Source organism: Lathamus discolor, chromosome 2 (assembly GCF_037157495.1).
Source record: "Lathamus discolor isolate bLatDis1 chromosome 2, bLatDis1.hap1, whole genome shotgun sequence".
NCBI lineage: Eukaryota > Metazoa > Chordata > Aves > Psittaciformes > Psittacidae > Lathamus > Lathamus discolor.
In genome coordinates, this window is record NC_088885.1 from 96,747,033 (window position 1) to 96,768,097 (window position 21,065).

The 21,065-nt window shown below is 39.5% G+C and overlaps 1 protein-coding gene across 1 annotated transcript in view; it reads left to right on the plus strand.

The window, feature by feature from the left end:
* Positions 1 to 21,065, plus strand: part of CTNNAL1 (catenin alpha like 1) — a 56,036-nt gene that overhangs the window by 19,003 nt on the left and 15,968 nt on the right. Inside the window, exons 3-8 of the mRNA XM_065667806.1 lie at positions 5,727 to 5,914; positions 10,575 to 10,694; positions 13,270 to 13,359; positions 13,665 to 13,835; positions 14,963 to 15,163; positions 17,942 to 18,028. Of these exons, the coding sequence (XP_065523878.1) occupies positions 5,727 to 5,914; positions 10,575 to 10,694; positions 13,270 to 13,359; positions 13,665 to 13,835; positions 14,963 to 15,163; positions 17,942 to 18,028 (857 nt within the window). The remainder of the gene's footprint in view (positions 1 to 5,726; positions 5,915 to 10,574; positions 10,695 to 13,269; positions 13,360 to 13,664; positions 13,836 to 14,962; positions 15,164 to 17,941; positions 18,029 to 21,065) is intronic.

Consider the following 21,065-nt stretch of genomic DNA (forward strand, 5'->3'; position numbering starts at 1 on the left):
TCTAAATCTGAAGGTCTGAATGAAGGTCAGTGTCAACCCATATTTCATCAAGACTCAGAAAGATGACTCACATCAGTCATCTGATGACTCCCCTCAGTAGAATGAAAATGATATTGTATTTTTGCTCCATTCCACTTTTCTTGCAAACTTGCCGTGTATGTATATTGAATGTGAAGTATGGATAGTTGATTGAGTTGCCAGCTGTCACCCTCCTCCCCTCAGAAGCCTTTGTCTAGGTGAATAGTTTCTGTAGTGGATTACATTCTCTGACATTGTAAAACAATATCAATGTCATGCTAGAAACTACTTTCCTAGATATTAAGTACTATTGTTTCCATGATATTTCAGTGGCTCTTAGTAAATCACAGAATCACAGAATCCCAAGGGTTGGAAGGGACCTCAAAAGATCATCTAGTCCACCCCCCCTGCAAGAGCAGGGTAACCTACAGTACATCACACAGGAACTTGTCCAGGCGGGCCTTGAATATCTCCAGTGTAGGAGACTCCACAACCCCCCTGGGCAGCCTGTTCCAGTGCTCTGTCACTCTTACAGTAAAGAAGTTCTTCCTGATGTTAACGTGGAACTTCCTATGCTCCAGTTTACACCCATTGCCCCTTGTCCTATCACTGGATAGCACTGAAAAAAGCCTAGCTCCATCATCCTGACACCTAATGCACATTTCACACCTGTAGTGCAGCCTTCAAGAAGATGACATCTAGAAGAGTGTTCCTTTTGTTGTTAGTGGTGGTGGGTTTTTGGTTTTGGTTGGTTTTTTTTCCTACAAATACCTATGGATCATGGGAAATCTTCCTTGAAGCTTTCCCTGTTTAAGCAGGTGGACACGCCTGCAGGTGTGACAGACTTTGTGCTTACTGTGGCTTCAAGGAGGCAATCTGGAGCTTCTGGATGTGGAGACAAATAAATGACTTCTCAACACTGAAGCATTGCTTGCAGAAGGAGTAGTACTCTACTCCAAGACATGGGTTACTGCACTTAAAGTTGATCTGCTAAGTTTAACAGTGGACTTGGCTTTGAAATAACCTCAGAAGCCTGAGAAATGTGCTGGTGTATTTCTTGCTGAATCACTGTGCTGGCCTCAGGCTTTGGGGGTGCAGTTCATACTATTTTTGTGATTAAAAACCAAACTTAGAAGGTGGGCATGTTACTGTAAGAAAACCTCTGAAAATCCCTGAACAGTGAACCACGATGCCTAGAAACATGCTGCAGCTGAATGGTGGTTTTTGTGATTTGAAGGACTGTCCTAGATAAACTTCAGACTGAAAATCCATGGTTGCGCCAGTAAACTTGGCTGCAAGCAGAAATGTCTTAATTTGAAAACATTCCATTTGTTAAGTGAAGCATGTGTTTTCTCTTCAGAGATCCAAGCAAAATGCTGACAAGCCAAAGTTTACGTTGATAATCTCAGCTGCTAAAAGAGCTGTGCAGTCTGGATTTCTATTTGTTGTCTTGCTAGTTAGTTACCCCATGGCCGAGTGCTTTTTCCCTCTGTCACCATATCTTAGAGGAGCTCAGAACCTAAAATAGTCTGTAGTATTTTTCTCTCACTCCTTTTTTATGTTGCAAGTTTTATTTCCTGTTATGTTCCTCAGTCTAGAAGAGTCAAGGTATAGGCTGTTTACTTTCCTGGCAAGCCTCACATTTACCTTGGCATGGGTCAGTTATTCTCTCTGACCTATCTACTTGAGAGCTAACTGATGACTTACGTGGGAAATTCAGTATATCAAACGCTTGCTGCTGGCTTTTAGTTTAGTGGGGGGTTTATTCGTGTGTGCCGGTATTATCTCTGTGGACTGTGACGTGTTGGACAAGGTAAGACAGGCCTTTGTGCAGTTAAATTCTTAGGGATCACTGTCCTCTAAATTCAGTCTCTGAACGCAGTTGCTCAGGTGCCATTTTGAACAACTTTGGTGTTCCCAAGCAAGCCAATAAAAATCTCCTGGCCAATTATAGCTAAGAGTATTGACTTGTATAAAACAATTCGGTGTCCTGGTGGCCTGGGCAGCAGAAAGCCCTTGCTGTTTAGGTCAGACAATGTTACGAAGATCTTTATGCTTTTATGATTTTTATTTTTCATTTTTTTTTTAGCAAATAAACTAGATAGTGCTTCAAAAAATAAAGGGGCACTTTGCTAGGTGTAAAAGATAGATTTCACCGCTAAAGGAATTAGAACATTAAGCATCTCAGTTGCTAAGTAGGAGGTCTGTAAATCAATTGCATATCATGCAGAGGCTTTGAAGGATGACAGATGTTATATCTGTCTCTTGTGAAGGGTGTAATCAGTGATCTGAAGTGTTTCAGACTTGTTATGACTATTTCCTTATAATAAAGCTTGTAATTTCATTGACTCAAAATAGAATCATAAAACACTGCAGAGGGTCATGTAGCAGATTTTGCCTAATGTTAGTCTTGCAGTATGTCAGTGTTTACAGTGTCAGTATAGGAGTGGAATGTAACTCAAAGAAGCACATTTTTGGATTTTCTTTTTTTCTTCCCAGAACTAGGAAAAGCTGGTTAATTTAAAAGAGAAAACACATGTCAGGAATGAATTAGTGTCATAACATTTGCAGTATTCTCTGCCAGTTGACTACATAGTCCTAAAGAAAGACATGGAGTAAAATGCTTGTACAGAGGACTAAATTAAGAAGGTTGAAAACCAACAATTTAAACTGGATAAATAGAGCCACGTAATAACTTAGGTTTGAAGGGACATTTAACCCCAAGAATGGAGAGCATGCAGTCTCTTGTACACCTTTTACAGTGTTTGACCACCCTTACAGTGGCAAAAGTATTGTCTTGTATCTTGTTGCTTTTTGTCAAGTCACCACGCACCTCTGGGATCAGTCTGTCTCTGTCTTCTCCATACTTGCCCATTAGGTAGGCAGTTGTAGACCACAGTAAACTGCCATTGGCCTTCTCCAGGTAAAACAAACCTGCTTCCTTCAACCTCACCACTTACATCGCATGCACCCCTATGCCAGTGTTTTCCCTGGTATTGAGGAGCCCAGAGCTAGACATGATACTCCAGCTGCTCTCTCCCAAGTGCCAAACAGAAGAGAAGAATCATTTCTGCAGGCTGCCAGTTACACCCCAGCTAACAGCCCAGCATGCAGCGGGCCATCATTGCTGACTCCAGGAGTTCAACTCCTTGCCCACTGGACAACTATGTCTTTCCCTGCGTAGGTTCTCTGCAGACAGCTGATCCCAGCCTGTACTGTTGTGTGGTGCTGTCCTGGCCCAGATGTGGGGCTTGGTATTTATTGCCTTTGTTGGACTTCACAAGCTTCCTGTCAGGTCATTTTTCCAGCTTCCTATCGCCCTGTCTAGCAGCCCTCTCCTCCAGTGTATCAGACATTCCCCCAGTTTTGTATTGTTCCCATATTTGCTAAACATGCTGGCCCATCACCCAGGGAACAGTTTTCATGCCCTGTATCAGTCCCTGAGGGACACCACTGGATGCCCTGTATCAGTCCCCAAGGGACCCCGCTGGTAATTGACTGTCTTTTGGACTTTGTACCACTTATTACTGTCCTCTGTCCCAGCGGTCAGGTCCATTTCATATCCACCTCATTTGTTTACCTGTTCAGTCCGTATCTCATGATTTAGTTGTAAGGACATTATGGGAGATCATGTTGGAAGCTTTGCTGAAGTTGAGGTACATGGCATCCATTATTTCCTTTTCTAGAGAGGGTGTCATGTCATGCTATAAAACATTCAGATTGATAAGAGACTATTCACCCTCACAGGTCTGTGCTGGTTTTTCCCAATTGCCTTTTTCTTCTGTATGTGATAATGGCTTCTAAGATGATTTTAATAATACTCCTGGAAACTATGTGGGGCTGACTAGCCCAAAATTGCCTTGAATTTTTCTTGTTGTTCTTCTTGAAGATGGGTCTGACAGTTGCCTTTCTAGTAGTAGAAATCTGTCCTAATTGCCACAATCTTCCAGACATGATAGCAGAATTACAGTGATCTGCTCCTTTGACACTCTTGGATGTGTCCTGTGGATGTATAGACCTAACTGGCTTAAATAGTCCCTAGATTAGTCTTTTTACTCTAACAGGTCTTGTTCCTTATAGCTTACTCCAGCGGCACCATTCCTGTTCCTGCAGTTGCAGATCTGCAGGCAGAGAAGGAAGCCTTTGTTATGTTGTCAGAAATCTTAAGTTTCTAGGGCTGTCTGGAGCTTTTGACAGGCAGGTGTTGCAGCTCTTTCTATGTTCTCTGATTACTCTTTGTATGACTAGATGCTTCACCTGTGACTTGGTAATTCATCTTCGAGAAGGTGAATCTTAGAGCATAAGGAATGGGGTAATGATGCTGTGTATCCTTCCCTTCCTTGGTTTATGACATTTGCATACTTACACTAGTGAGACCCCCTGAGTATTTGTGGCATTGTTTTTGTGACCTGGCCTGATCCTAGCATAAGTACTGGAAATTCTTTGCCATAATGCAGTAACTATTCAGACAATTTAGCTGCTCAAAGGATTACAGTTGTCAGAGAAAGCTATCTGTAAACACTATGAAGTGTGGAGCTTTGTGGTTTGAAGGGCTGTCAGGCTTTTCTTGTTCCATAGTGTTTGTGTGTGGTATTTCCGGAGTAATAATGCACCCTCAGGTTCTTCATACGGAAATGCAGGCTTTACCAGGCTTTAGGAGTATTTTGTCTGCTTAGGTAGATTACAGTAGTTGAGGTTTTGAAGATGAGTCATAGGGGACTCAGTCAGATGTCCTAGATTTTATCTTCAGGGGTGATCTGCAAGTTAGTTGTGGGCTGATCATCTTGTCTTGCATGCTAACACAAAGCATGTCTCAGAGCTTGCCTTAGTTCAGTCTCCCAGCACTCTTCGTGTGATTATTGAATAGGAAACTGCTCTATGCCTTTCCTCTATTGCTCTATTATGTAGGGTACTCCAGAAGATTTAATGGGATTGGGGCCTTTGATTTTTATCAGACAAGAAGATCCATTGGCTTCAGTGCATTGTAGAAATTTTAACCACTTAAAAAATAAAAGGGGTCAAATAGGCCTATTCAACTATTATCACTTTAAATGCTGATAAGATAAAAAGATGCTTAGGAACTGAGAACTGGTGCTTCCTCACCTTTTTTCTCTCCTGTCTCTGACAACATGCCGTTTGGTGGTCCTCTTATAAACATAAATGCAGTAATCTCCATATTATGCTTAAGTACTATAAGTTATAAAATTACTGGTTTTAATCTCTTTGTTCTTCATGCCTGAAGACTTCTATAGGAATAGGAAATCCATAAATTATGGGAATACTATCTGAAATTCCAAAAGCAGAGGGGAATTTGTAGTTTTTCCTTGCTGCATCCCACTCTGTGGGTTGATGCTGCGTTGCCACTGATTTGACTTTTGCTATTAAAGTATGAACAATACCTCCCATCGATGTTTTTTCCCTCCACACTCCTCGGTTCTTCCCACTGCACCTCAAATATCTGTAGACTACTGTAAGAAAATTAGTGTGTGTTACAGATGGAACAATGAAGCAGTACTGAACAATGGCCCATATTTAAATATGGAGAGGGTGCCACCAACAGTCAATAGAAGGAAGTGAAGTAGAATATAAAAGTCGTAGGTAGCTTTGAAATTCTTTTAACCATCAAAGGTAAAAGCTAAGAATGCTTAATGGCCCGGTATCTCTTCTTGTAAGTAGCAAATGCTAATTATTTCTTTTGTTCCCTCTAGGTGAAACAATCGCACAGCTTACAGATGTGGCAAGCCTGGATCACCCAGAATCTGATAGCCACATAACAATCTTTACAGACAAAACCGGTGTGGTAAAAGCTGCAAGGCTGTTGCTGTCTTCTGTCACAAAGGTGCTGGTGTTAGCAGACAGAATTGTTATTAAGCAAATTATAACTTCCAGAAACAAGGTATTTGTAGCTTCTTTTTTGTTTCGTTTAACTGATACCTGCCGTCAATGCTAAAGAGTGGTGGTAAATGAAATGGTATTTTCATTACATTTTCGGGGAAAGTGCAAAATAAAGAGGTAAAAGTGAATGCCTTGCGCATGTTCACCTACAAGATACCTGAAAGGGGATGGCTATAAGCCAGGATGAATAAAATAACAGTTTTCAGTGGCTTCATGCATTTGGTGTGACCTCTATTGCTCTGTTGATTTAGCATGCCGCAGAAGAGGCTTCGTTACTGCTTATTTAACTTTGTTTGCTGTGAGGTGGAAAGTATGTCTGTCAGTAAAATGCCAATAAACGCTTCTACTTGCTAAGGACAGCATGTTTGTATTGTTAGGATCAAGACAAGGAGAGCATTGTGAATGTGTCTTAAGGCAAGAAGCTGTGAGGAATGCTGGTGGAAGTCTGTGCTAGTGAAGTGAGGTTTACACATGATAAGTTTTTTTGTGCTGTTTAACATGTCTTGAAATTACTTAGTTGATTTAAATAATGTATGAAGGCCCATTTAACCTCAAGTGTAATACATTTCATGTACTGCACTGTCTTGCCTGTAGGGTATTCTTTCTTTTTTTTGCTCCTCTGATGTGCTAAAACAAAAATAGAAAAACCTCATATTTGAAAAATGAGAGCCTGATAGGGCCTGGGATTTTTCATTAATTTTCAACTCATCATCCAGAGCAAAGCCCCTCTTTCCTCCATTGACTCCTCTTGCTACCTCTTTTCCTTTGTCCTAGTTTGCTTTCCAGACATGCTGGTCTCTATTTTGCGTCTTCTAGATCCAGGACACTTAGTTACTAAGTCCAGGATTCAGAAAGCATGGTAATACCTGCTTCAGTCTGGCTTTAGACTTAGCAGCACTGATTTGCTGTCTTAGTGCTCTTCTCCCAGTGGTAGGTGAAGGTGGACACAGTTTTACCAATATTAATTTGCTGAAGTTACTTGCAGCTTTGGTCTTTTCTTGTGCTGGAGGCCAGAGTGGTGCATTTAATACCTTTTGCTGCCTTTTATAAGCCTTTATTTTGCCATCACCTGCAGCCAGGCAGTGATTGGAGTTAATTAGGGTGGTGGGACACTGGAATCGGTTGCCTAGAGAGGTTGTGAGTGCTCCATCCCTGGCATTGTTTAAGGCCAGGTTGGATGAAGCCTTGGGTGACATGGTTTAGTGTGAGGTGTCCCTGCCCATGGCAGGGGGGTTGGAACTAGATGATCTTGAGGTCCTTTCCAACCCTGACTATTCTATGATTCTATGATTCTATGAATTTACCTTTCCAAAAGTGCTAACACAGATTTAGGCTACAGAGCAACTGCGTCAACGCTTGTACCATACATGAAAGGATAAGGAGGGATATATCCTTTCAGTAGCAGGGCATAGTTTATGATAGTCTTAAATATATGTGAAACTATCATCATATATATAGTGATATGAATATGGTAAGGATAGGCGCAAGATTTAATTTTGAACGTATTTAAAATGAAGCCTCATATTCCAGAGTAAGTGTGTCTCACTGGTTGCCAAAGTCACCCTAGTCTTAGTGGTCTTTTGGGTTTTACTGAATTGTGCTTTCTACACATAGTCTGTATGTGTTTCAGAATGTCTGCTTCTGTTTATGGTACCAGTAGAGCAATTCACATCTCTAGTACTAAATTAAACAAATGATGGTGTCTTATACAGGCACATTCTGATATTTGTAGAGTGCACTCCTGAGAAGTGTGTCAGATACTGGTACAATGGATAGCAAAGCAGTTCTTCCTGTAAGAAATACTGTGGTAGAGGGATGATTTAGGCAGGGTTTTAAGAAGTCCACACAAATACTGAGAGACAGTGTAGTATAATATGGTATAGAGGATGGAAAGGCAGGAACAGGATCATCAGTACTGCCAGCATCTGGCTTCTTGGAGTGGGGTACTGTTCCAGAAGGTCTCATCTGCATTTTCATTTGAGAGACTGAATCATAGAAAGGTTGTGGTTGGAGAGGACCTCAAGATCATCTAGTTCCAACCCCCCTGCCATGGGCAGGGACACCTCACACTAAACCATGTCACCCAAGGCTCTGTCCAACCTGGCCTTGAACACCACCAGGAATGGAGCATTCACAGCTTCCTTGGGCAACCCATTCCAGTGCCTCACCACCCTCACAGTAAAGAACTTCTTCCTTATATCTAACTTGAACTCCCTCTGTTTAAGTTAAAACCAGTAACTTAATACCCTTTGTCCTGTCACTAGTCATTGATGAAGAGTCCCTCTCCAGCATCTTTGTAGGCTCCCTTGAGAATGCCCAATGTTGAACTTTCAGTGCCAGTTTTCTTGCTGCCTCTTTCTGAACAGCTTAATTTTCATTATCATCATCATCATCTTCCTCATATGAATCAAGAACAGTAAAGTCAACCAAGGGCAAAGGACAGAAAAACAGCTTAGTAGTTGAATGCCCAATCTCATAGACTGATGAAGTGATTGATATCTTCTGGAATGGTGATTTGCTTCAGAACCCAACCTCTAGTTGATAATCCTAATGATCCTATTCCTGTTTCTGCATCCTCTGCACCATATATACTAGCCCTGTGTTCTTAGACTGTGTGCATTTCTTAAGTTCCTGCCCACGTCTTTCCTACCTTACAAAATCTGTTCCACTGTCCATCAAACTTAGTCACTGCATCAGTGAGCTTAGCGTCTTGCTCCGCTTACTGTCATCAGTCAGGTTAGGAGTGTCAGAACAATGAACAGGGAAGTGACAGGTAGTGGGGTTTGTTGCTGCACTGTGTGGATTGGATCAAAATATGAATGTGCCCTGAAGTGATGTCAGCCTACAACCACTGTCTGAAAGGTGATGTTCATAGTGCAGCAGTAGCTCTGTAATACTAAGTTCTAATTCAGCTATTAATAGGGACTTAAAGCCTTTTGTGATGTATATTTTTAACTGTGTGTTTAAAAACATTACAACATTTTTCATTACTGTCTCTACGTTTCATGTTGAAGAAAGTTTAAAATGAAAAATTACAAAGGCATAACAGGAATTTTGCGTTATAACAGCATCTTGAATAAGCTTTAGACAAATTTAGAGCTGTCTGTATGGTTTCTCCCTGACTGTAGTTTCTTGGAATGTCAGCTCTGCCTGAAATGTCTAGAATTGTTAGCTGTAATGGAAGTGTGTGTGCTTTCACTGAAACTCTTACTTGACAAGAGATTTGTCCTGACAGAAACACTTGCTCTAGGGTAACTGCAAGAGAGCTGTTTGCAACCAAGACCATACTCCTGAAGTACTATACTTGCTTAAACCAGGAATGATTGAGCATAATTACTGTAATTTTTAATCTAATAATTTTAGAAGAAAAAGACCTTAATTTGTGTATTTTCTTCTTTCTGCACATTCACTTTTCTACATCTTTGCTTTCCCAGTCCTGTGGTTCTCTGCTTCTTCCCATCTCAGGGAAGCCTTTGTGGAACCGGCTGCATAACATCAGACACTCAGATACTGCAGTGTAATGTTGTGTGATTAAACAGTCAGTTCCACAGTACTCGCAGGATTTAGTGGAGCATTTGCTTTACATAGATGATAACTATGAGGTTGAGCAGCTGCTGTATTACAAAGTAGTAGGTGCTTCTAAGAGGGTTTGCCTGGGTTGCAGGGAAGGGGTAGTTTGTCCTAATCAGGTATGTAGAATGCTTTTTTATTCTGGGGAGGAGGGGAGGAGAGACACTTTTGGCATAGGAAAAGAAAAATAAATTGAAGTTTCTCCCTTTCAAGTAGTTTGTTAAATTTTCATGTGGTGTCTTATTTATCTCCAGTCTGAAACACAATAAAAAACCTGTTTTGACAGTCTTCCCTGCTGAAGACAGGTAGTGGGTTTAAGAGATTGCTTTGGGATTAGCAGTTATACCTCTAACTTGAAAAACCCCAATGTTAAGCTCTGCTATAAATCATACTGCAGTGACTTCAGCAGGATAACTTCAGTAATTTGTAAGCTATATGATCATTTTTGCTGAAAGTTTTTTTCTAAAAATGCAGATTTTTGCATACTTTTAGGTATCTTGAGTAACAGCTTGATACAACCTGGGTACATTTAGTTCTTTGTTTTACATAGAGCTAATAAAAATCTTCAGAGTTTAGAGTAAGTTGTTATAGGAAGTATAAAACTATATCTTAAATAATTTCTAAGTTTTTTATTTTCTTTTATGGAATGCTGTTGTGTTTTTTTTTTAATGCACGCAGCCATTAGAACACTTGTTTGACTGTAGTTTTAGACTTACGCATCTGAAATTGAACTTTGAGTGTTACAACATAAGGGTATAATCTGTATATTAATTTCAAGCACTTGTTCTTCAACTTAATGACAATAACATTTTTCCTAAATCTGGAAACTGAATCCTGCAATACTGTTACTCCTTATACTGGAAAGAGTGAGGAATGTGTTTTTTGAGGTTTGACAGCAAATTACTCATTTTGAATGAAGCGTGATTGTTAATCTACACTTGGTTTCCAGCTGTTGAGTTATGAATGTGTATAAAATCTATACATTTTAAACAATATGATTTAGAAGTGACTGCAAATAATATTTCTAGTTTAGTAATAATGTTTTCTGTTTAGGATCTTGATAATCTGTAGTATTTTCCCTTATCTTGCAGGTTCTTGCAACAATGGAACAACTAGAAAAAGTCAGTAGTTTCCAGGAGTTTGTACAAATATTCAGCCAGTTTGGAAATGAAATGGTAGAGTTTGCCCATTTAACTGGAGATCGGCAGAATGTAAGTATTAATAACAAGCTGTGAGAGATGTTGTAAGGCATCGCTTTCGTCTGATGATTCACTGGAAGGTTTGGGGTTTTGTAGGATGATTAATAAAAAACTGCTGAAGTCCTACCTCTGAAGCCTAACTTCTCCTTCAGGTAGAGGAAGGAGGTCTTTTGATTTTTAAAGCTCAGCCTGAGAAATATCACTGCATTGTTTGATCTGTGTCTATTCCAGAAGCCTGGGTGTGTGTTACTTGAGATGTTCTTTTAGCTTCAGTCGCTATCTTTTGGCTCTAACTTTTATGGCTTATTACTGTGGTAGAGAATTCTTCTGTTCTTACTTGACAAACATTTGATGTTTGCTCACAGTGAAGGGATTTGAAGGCAGAGTAATTATTTTGGAAAACTCCGAAAGAGAAATCTTTACATCCGAATAGAGCATTTCCTGGGTTTGCGTTGGGGTTGGTTGGTTGGTTGGTTGGTTGTTATTATTTTTGAATATTTTTCTACATTTAGGTCAAAACTTCCTGAAGTCAGGGTAATGGCTTTTTTACTTCTCTCATGCAGCTGCTCTTTCAAGAGCCTTTCATTCTTGCAGGAAGCTTTTTGCTGCTACTTCCGTGTAACTAAAAGGTTTGCTGAGGCCTAAGACTTCTGCTGTGAGCTGTAGTTGCCTCCCCTTGCCAATGAAATCATCCAGTCAGAGCTGAACCAGGGTCTGGTACAGATATGCAGGGTCCCTCATATCCAGCAGAATTCAGAATTTGATTTGTATAAGCAATTGGCCAACCTCATGCATCTCCTTTTACTGATGTGTTCCAAGTCTGTTTAAGTACATGCTCGGTATCAAAGAATGAGTTCTGAAAAGCTACATATAACGAAAGGAAATACCTACCTGGAAATGAACTGTCTTTATTTTTCCCTGAAATATTCATAGCAGTTCTTCCTTGGAAAGAGAAAGGTGCATTGCCAGTGAGTTATATTCTTTCCAACTGTCTCTGGCTTTTGGCTCTCCTGTCCTTGCCCACTTGTTTCTTTTGGAAAGAGTGTTTCATTGCTGTTTTTTAATTGTGTCAGGACTTGCTTGATATGCTCGCTCTACAGGGTGTAGGCTGCTATGTGGCACTGTTAGTTTTACTTGGGGTGTTTTTCCTTAGTATGATTAATAATAAGTATGCTAGAAACTCTTGGGTGTAGTCAGATTTATCACAATGTAATGTCAGAATTGCAGAAATTAGCTGTTTTGGGGTGCATTGTTTATTTTGGTTGTAGTTTCTTTTAATGTCGTGACATTTTGGAGCTGGAGTGGGGCCGGAGAAGGGCAACAGAACTGATGCTGGGCCTGGAGCATAAGTGTGATGAGGGACCTGGGGGGGTTTAGTCTGGAGAAGAGAAGGCTCAGGGGGAACCTTTTCACTCTACAATTGCCTGACAGGAGGATGGAGCCAGGAGGGGGTTGGTTTCTGCTCCCAAGGAGCAAGAGATGTGACAAGAGGAAACTGCCTCAAGCTGCACCAGGGGAGGTTTAGATGGAGATTGAGGTGCAATTCCTTCCCCAAAGGGTGCTCAGGCATTGGAACAGGCTGCCCAGGGCAGGGCTGGAGTCACCATCCCTGCAAGTGTTCACACACCATGTAGACGAGGCGCTCAGTGCCATGGGTTAGTGGTGGCCTTGGCAGTGCTGGGGTAAGGGGTTGGACTGGATGATCTTAAAGGTCTTCTCCAACCTGGTTGATTCTGTGATTATGATCTTAAAGATTTTCTGCAGTTGCTAAATAAGGTTTTTATTAAGGTGGCAGAACACACTGCTGCTGTGATTTATCCGTGTTTTTTGCTAAACCACAGTAAACAGGGATTAATTCCATCCTGTAAACCGTTCCCTTTTCAGCTGGTCCCGTTCAGTTGCTGTTTAACACTCAGATAGTACTCAGCTATCTTTGGGAGCATTGAGATCTTAGTTGCAGTTTTGTAAGTTCTTCCTCTTGTTAGACCCTCTTACATGTTAAGAGATTACTGTCTTCCCCTCTTCCCTCTCTCCCACCCCCTATCCCAACTTAGACTAAATTCTTCCCTTTTGATGAACTTTTCTGGGTGTATAGTTTGGTCTTGCAGATATATCCCTCTCCCGGGGAGTTCTTGAAGAGTTTCTGTGTTTAATGACTTTCTACAGAGGAAGTGGGGGTTTTTTTTGACTGTTAAAGCTTTCTTTATTACTGGTATGCAGTAAATATAACACTCAGGTAGACAAAAGATGTTTTTTGTCGGCTATTCTTTTCCCCTAATTTTTCTGTTTTATGAATAATGCTATGTGATAAAGATAGCAAAATTAGTGACAGTTTACATAACAACCTCTGTATCTCTGAGATCTACCTTCTTTGAAATATCAATTGAAGAGACAAGAATAAATACATAAGTTAAAATCTGTCTGAAAATCAAGTTCTAGATCATGAGTTAGGCTGAAAATAGCAGTTGTCAGACATAAAGAAGCTTTCTTACAGCACATCCATCTGCAAGAGTTTCCTTTTTCCATTCTCACAAGCAGTTAACATTTTAGATATTGTGTAATATTCAGGTCATCTTTTCGTGTTTAGGATTTGAAGGATGAGAAGAAAAAGGCTAGAATGGCAGCATCTAGGGCTGTTCTTGAGAAATGCACCATGATGCTTCTAACTGCTTCGAAGGTGAGTGGGTATGAGTGCTTTTACACATCTTAGATAAATCACAGAGAATGGTGTCTGGCAGGATAGCTGACTCTTCTTTCTCAGCCCCACTCTAAACTTCATGCTAAAGAAGGGTGTAAGAGTAAAGAATGAGTGGAGGAAAATCTTTGAGAACGGTATGAATTTACTTAACACAATAGCAGTTTAACACAAAGAATTAATCATATTCTAACACATCCTTTAGACTTGCCTTAGCAGAAACCATTCATTTCGCTATACTGCATGTGTGCTCATTCGTAATACTTAACTTTGCTTTCTTTAAAAAGACTTGTCTGAGGCATCCAGACTGTGAATCCGCTCGTATAAACAAAGATGGAGTTTTTCATCGGATGAGATTAGCTTTGGAACAGGTAATAGAAATTGTAACTGACTCAAGACCAAATGGAGAAAATGAAATAGCCCCCATCAGCATATATTCTGGTATCAAAGAGTTCAAGGTAAGAGTGGAAATAGTATGGTTTTCTAGGGCCTAATAAATTATCTCAAAACTAGAAGGGGGGGGGAGGTGAGTGTGTAAAAATGTTTTGTGTTGTTTTGCTTTTTTTAAATCCAGAATGGCAGACCTGCATCTTTTCAGCAGCGTTAACTTAAATAACTGTCCCAAAGTAGTAGAGAATCTAGCAAGAGATGATTATAATTTCACTGTTGTTGCCAAAAGGCACCTTTTAATGCTTGCCATCTCCGCCTGTATCAGGGTGCATTCAGAACTCTGAATGTTTGTTGAGGTGATGCCTTGATGCTGAATAAACCTAAGTATCAGGATATCTATCAGAGCTTCGTTAAAATTGTTCTTGAAGAAGAATTCTTGCTTTTTAACTGGCAGCATTTTTAAAACTGCACACAAAAATATTAATCCAGACATTTAGAAAAGCAAACCGTCATTCAAAGGCAGTGTCATGAGTTGAAATTGTATCAACTCGTAGCGCGGTCAGTTTTTCCTGATAAAGGCTTTTCTGAATTTCCTACTCAGTTAAGAACAGTTATGAACAACTATGTCTTATTTCTTAGGAGTCTGTGACTTTTTTATTTTTTTATTCTATTTTTATTATTTTTAATTATATTTTGTTATTCATTCTCTCCCTCACTCCATTTAGAATTTGGCTGATTTTTTTTTTTTTTGTGAAATGCCTCAAATTATTCAATTTGTTACATGTAGATATTTAGAAAAATACTCAAAAGAGATGATACAGATGTGGAAAGATCGAACAAAACCTGAATACACAATTTCTGAAACTTACTGAACTTAAAAATGTTTACTGACAGCAGTGGAACAGTTGTGTATTTGCTGTTGTGGCCAGTGTGGCCACAGTAGGGCCACTGGCTCTAAGTGGCCAGTGATTTGCTGATGGTGTTATTACGTTTAAATTAATCAAAAAAAAATACCAAACCCTTAATTGGATGTCTGGATAAAGCCAATCATTGGAATACTTTGAGAAACGTCAATAATTAAGAAAGCACTGAGGAGAAAAAGAAAATGTAAAACGATGCATCTGCTTTCTGCCTTTGTGTCACAACCGTGCAGCCACATAAATTCTCACAAAGAACTGCTGTGTTTCTTTTTCAGAATAAGGTGGAGGGTCTTCGTGAGAATCTTTATTTTCTCTCTAAAGAGAACCTTTCAACAATGCTGGAAGTTATCCTGGAACATACGGAGGACTTCACAGACTCTGCCTATACCAGTCATGAGCACAGAGAACATATTTTGGAGCTGTCTAAACAGGCTAAAATGGAACTAGAGCAGCTGGTTTCAGTGTGGATGCAAGCTGTAAGAGCTTTTTAGCAAAGTAAATCTTTTCACCTCTACTTTGGAAAGCAGTTTTTAATGCAGTGTTTCTTCTGGTCTAGGAAGAGAGAACTCTGTGTGTTCCTCCTCACAGTGAGAGCTGATCAAGGAAGCCAGAGTCTGTTCTGTGCTTCTGCAGTTTCAATATGTTCTGTCCCTGCCCCAGTGCTGTTGCTTCATTGATTCTTTGATGGCTAAATTAGGCTACTGGTGGCAGTAGGCTAATGAAGCTGTAAGTGGAAACAAGAAAGCAAATGGAAGTATTGTTCAGACTTAAACAGTTAGGTCTTTGGTGGAGTAGTTCAGAGACTTCAGTTGTCTTGGTCCCATGGCAGTGACCAGTTTCTGTTACTTGTTTTCAACAGAATATTGGAACGCACCTGAACTATTGAAAAGGAAAATGCTCTAAAAACTTCACATTTTTGTGATCTTGTGGAAAGAGAGGGAGGACACACGAAGACTTACAGGGAATTTTTGTTTGTCCTTTTTACAAGATCTAACCAATAATTTTCTTTTTTAGAGAAGTAGCACATCAAGCCTTCCTCTGTCAGTTCTTTTATCTTGTCCCTTGAAGATGATAGAACATAAATGCAAACGGGGGAGGAAAAGCAGAGGTGGAAAATGCAGCTGCTTCTTTGATGCTGACTTGCTTTTGGTCTTGTTCCTGGGAACATGTATAGCACAACTTCTTAACAGAACTGTGAAATATGGCAGATGTGTACTAGTGTAGGGTGCTTACATAACTGAGTGTCTTTACTTCCGAGAAAACATTTTTGTTCCATTTCTCCTTTTTGAATCCGATGCTTCAATCAGGTGTTCTTAATGCAGTAAAGCAGTTTGAACAGCGTATAAATCTTACTGATAATACAGACTGCTGTAACTACAGAGAAGACACATATAGAATAATAATTGCATATACTCCTTAACTTCATATAAGAAACTAAAACTGTGTTTAGCTTGGTGTTGGAGATTAGCCCTGATTGATAGGCAGCTGTGCAAGCACTGCTCAGCAATAACTAACACTTCCCAGTGCTGTCAACACCGTTTTTGTCACAAATCCAAAACAGCACCATACCAGATACTGTGAAGAAAATTAGTTCTATCCCAGCCAAAACCAGTGCACTTGGGTATTCAAAGTTCTGTTACTGGTAGAAAATGGTCACCTCTAAATAGTACACATGCCACATTTCAAGTGATAGAAATGAGGGCCTAGTGCAAGACTGTGCATATATATGATCCATAAAAGTATTTGGGCATTCACATGTGTGCTTGTGCATTGAGTGTTTCATTAATGAATTACCCAGCAGCTTCATCAGAAGGTGAATATTTTCTGAGGGATGTAATGTAATTCCAGCTGGATTATTGATTAGGATACATGAAGTGGGGGATATGTAGAGCTCTTAAGAGTGCCCAGTTGTCTCCCTTTTTGCTCACCATACTTCCTTTCAGCAAGCAGAGTAACTGTAAGTCTTCAGTGAAGAGTGTTTTTAAACAGAAGTCTCAGGTCTAGGTTTGATTCACATCACTGCTTGCTCTTTCTTGTATTGCTGTATGTTAATGAAGGTGGAGCAAAACAGATAACCTAATGCTGTTGATTTCATTTTTAATATTTCTGATATCCTTCCTGTATATGTTTGAGCTCATAAGGTCACAAGACACTCTCCTGGTTTATGTTTTCCTGTAACCATATTTTGGCTAGACAGTTCCTTCACTTTGTGTTTTAAAAAAGTTGCACATAGAAGGTGCAAAACTATGCACATTAAGGAAGTAAAAGAAATATAAAGGACACTTTAGTGAGTGTAAAATATGCACCTTGTGTTAGAACTAATTTTGTGACGTTACACTTACACAAATTACTTAAAGCATTAAATTTGAGAGAGAAATAGCTTTGAGACAGAGCTTTACAGATAAGAATACCTGAAAAACTTGCCATATTTGCTTGGGTGGGTGATTTTTCCTTTAAATAAAAGGGAGGGTATGCATGTCTATACCTACACACGTTTTGTCTGGGTACGTTTATGTTAATTTAGACTCTTGAGACACTAATATTTGTTTTCAGCTATGGCCATTTTAGCAGTCCCAGCTAGGATAATTGTTTCCAGTATATTTCAGAGAAGAATGCAAAATTAGTGCTACTGAACTCTTTTCCCAGTGTATGTCTCTTGGCATGTGGGTTGTTCCATGGATACGTGCTGTTTGCAGAAGTGGGAGCTCTGTCTTGAAGCTACCTTAATAAAATGTTGTAGGCTGCTGTACTGCTTTAAGTTATATGGACAATGATCTAGAGTCTTACAAGGATGCTTTAAGTAACCTTTTTTTAGTCTAGTATAGAACTTCTGGTATGACATTTTAGGTACCACTTTAATTTAAAAGGGCCTTTGTCTTTTCAAAACTACTTAAAAATTGCCTTAAGCTGTTGCTCTCCTTTAGGATGTTTAGACAGAAGAATTTTGGAAGATGTGAATTTCCTGAAACAAACAAAAAAAAAAAAACTCAGTGAGGTTTAGAAATAAATTCCTGTTGAGCAGAAACAGTCAGTTAATTTGCATCACTATTAGTTTTAGATTTGATTTGGTGATAGCTCTTTCTATAAAAGACTTTTTCAAGTAGAATATACATGTGATGCTTTCATTTGCACATCCTATCTAGACAGGAAAGGCTGTCTTCTAAAGCAACTTGAAGTAACGACACATGATGTGAGGGTGGGATTTGCTGGGGTATTTGTGTAATGTTTTGTCGGTTGCTTTCTTCAACTTGTAGCAAAACCAGAAGACAAAGGATCTTATGGAAGACTTGGAAGTAGCCATTTTAAAAACATGCCAGTGCATGAATGAACTTAAAAGAGAGGTAAGTTTAGTTTAAGCAAGCATAAACTGAATAAAAGCGTGACTTTCTTGCTTGTTGTATGTGAAGTTGTAAAGTAGGCTTGTGTACCCCCAAAAGGTAGGAACTATTTATGGACAAGAGCAGTTAAATCAGAATTACATTTGGAGCTGATATGCAGTCATCTTCTGTGTCCTTACTAGAAATGCTTAGAAATCTGTTAGATACGTAGACTCTTTGCTGACTCTGACAACAGTAAAAAAGGTAAGTGTTTGGACATAAGTACTATGTGTATAATCACTACTTTAAATGTAAAAGCTAAACTTTCCCTGGGGATACATGCATCACTGTTTTAAATACTTGTAGTGTGTGCTTAAATGAATAAATCACATTTTCTGTCTGTTTGTACTTAACCTCTTCTGTTGATTTCTATAGCAGAAATGTGTTATGATAGTGCCTTACACTCAGGTATTTTTCTAGACATTTGGCAGCTCTGTATGTTCCTGTTGTAAATCCTTTTTTTTCCTAAATGCAAGCATGCTGGGTGTCAACTTACATACACATACGAGATAGCTGCCTCATTTGGTACATGGGATGGACTGCACTTGCTGATCATTGTCATGTGTGTGCATTCATCTGTCCCCCTCTCCATTAATGGATAGCATTGCTGTCTTGTCTGTTCTACAGATTTGAGCCAAATACAGAATTACTGGTTTGTGGCAACTTTCAAAATACTTGCAATAACTGCTTCACATTACTGTTCCTTTACAGTAAGACAACAGATGGAGAAATGATGACTATCATTTGAAACTAGGGTTTCAAAACTAGGCTACAGAAGAGTGCAAAGATGTTAAGGAAGTATGGTGAACTTGGTTAGACTGAACTCTCAGTTGCTGTAACTGGAAAACCATGACTGCTCAAAAAAATCATGCTGCATATTTTTTAATAGGGGCAGAATGAGAAATTTCCTTTTCTGGTTTGTAATTCTTGCAGCTGTCCTGAAGATTTGAACAGTGCTTTGAATCTATTTCAGTTGCAGTTAAGTGTTTTGCACTTCTGCTGTCAGGCAGTGCTTTGGGCTCCCAGGAAACGGAGGGTACATAATTAGTGCACTTTGATTAATGACTTTTTTGTTCAGTCAATATTATGTAGGAAGTCAGTAGCAGAGCTTCTCTGGGGTGGCGTTCAGCTGCTTTAACTGTAAGATCATCCTTTCTGGGTAACATTGCTCCCATGTGCTAAATGAGGAGGGAAGATTCCTAGTCAAAATAGTATGTGACTATATAATTGCATAGATCATGAAACCAACTTGGTTGGAATATGGTATGTGGAAGAAGTCATTAATATCCTGTATTTTCTTGCAGCTCCATAAATGTAAATCTTATCTTATTGTCCTCCCCACAGGTTTCTGTTAGTGCAAATGTTATACAACAAAGACTACACATTTACTACACTTAAGTTAAATAATTTTTTCAGGTGACAATAGTAGAAAATTACCTTCTGTAAACCAGCAAACAGAGATGGCATAAAGTACAAACAGCGGGTTACCTGTGCCCTGTGGTGTAGCTCCGTATTGAAAGCAATGCAGGGGAAAATGTAGCACGCTGGTTTAGAAATGGAGCAAATTCAGTGGGTGTGGATTTCTGAATGACAAGTCCTAAGCTCTGTATGACTTGCTTTGGTGATCTGTAGAGCATGAAAGTTTGCTTACTAAAGGCTTTTTTAAAATACACAGGATTCATGCTCCTTGTGGAAGTAAATGTAGGGTATTATGTTGTTTTCCTTGTTCTCTGTGTAGTGACTAGATTGATCCCAGAGTAGCCATGCTTCTGTATATGGCTAAGGAGGACTGGCCTGTCAGTCTGACTTCGGGTGCTGCAGTGTATCAGCCAGAAACCAGGATCTATATTGGTGAAATTGAAGTATTGTGACTCTAAAGAGAGAGCCTGGGTGGCTGAGAACAAAAGACAGCCCTGTTAAAAGTAGTTCTTTCCCATCTCTGTCACTTTATGTAAGAAACAAAAGGTATGTTCCTTCCTTGAGATGATTTTTCTAACAATGAGACACAGCATTAAGTAGAAGCACATTTCTTTTTTAGATCAGGTTGAAAAGAATCTCTGATGAAAAGTAATCTCTATGTAGGCTATATATAAATAAGAATTGCCGGTTCCTACTGTAACATTACAAGCCTTGCAAATACCCTTTCTTCAGACCTGACTTCATTTCTGATATTAGTGGTTTGTGCTGATTTTTAATGGCATGCGAGCAATGCTTTAAAATAGTTTATAACAGGTTGTCATAGCTTTTCTCTTGTCTCTAGAAAACAGGCACAGAAAGTTTTGAGGCAACAATTCGGGTTTCTTGCATGAAAACAAACACAAATCAAAACCACCCACAAAGCAAAAAACCCAACCTTAATTCTGGACTGCAGAGGAAGTACTGCTGGGGAAGGGGATAAAATGGGGTAGAGACCAGTGGAATAAACCCCCCCCAACATATCATTCTAGTAAATACTCTTATCTACAGAGTTGAGACCCACCAGTGGCACAATTTCAAGCTCACTGTATTCATAAGAACTTGAAAAATAACGTTTTCATGAATAACCAAGTTTGTTGTATATTCAGTGCAGTCTGGCAAAGTGACGGTACTATTACAAAAATTGTAGTAGTCTTATGAGCAAAAGAATGCTCTGCTGTTTCTACAAAGGTCACTGTTTTGGTTTCACTTATGTTTTTAAAATGGGCTGATTTTAAGTCAAGTCAATCATAGGTAAACCTATTATGACAAGTCACTGTAGAGCTAGAAGCTGCTGTCACTGATAGGTGTTGTCAAGCAGAGTTCTTCACAGCATGATTTCAGCAGATCCTTAGGTCTGATAGTGGGTCTGGATTTAGGGATGTGTTTCAACGGGAAGCTTCTCCTTGCTTGTCAGGAGTGTATGGAGAGTGACACTTCTTCAAGATCCATCTCTGGCTTGAGTCTCCTTGCAGAAAATATGCTGTTTACTTTTCTAAGGCCAGGTCACAAGCTGATTTTTTTTTCTTTGCATAACTGAGAATTC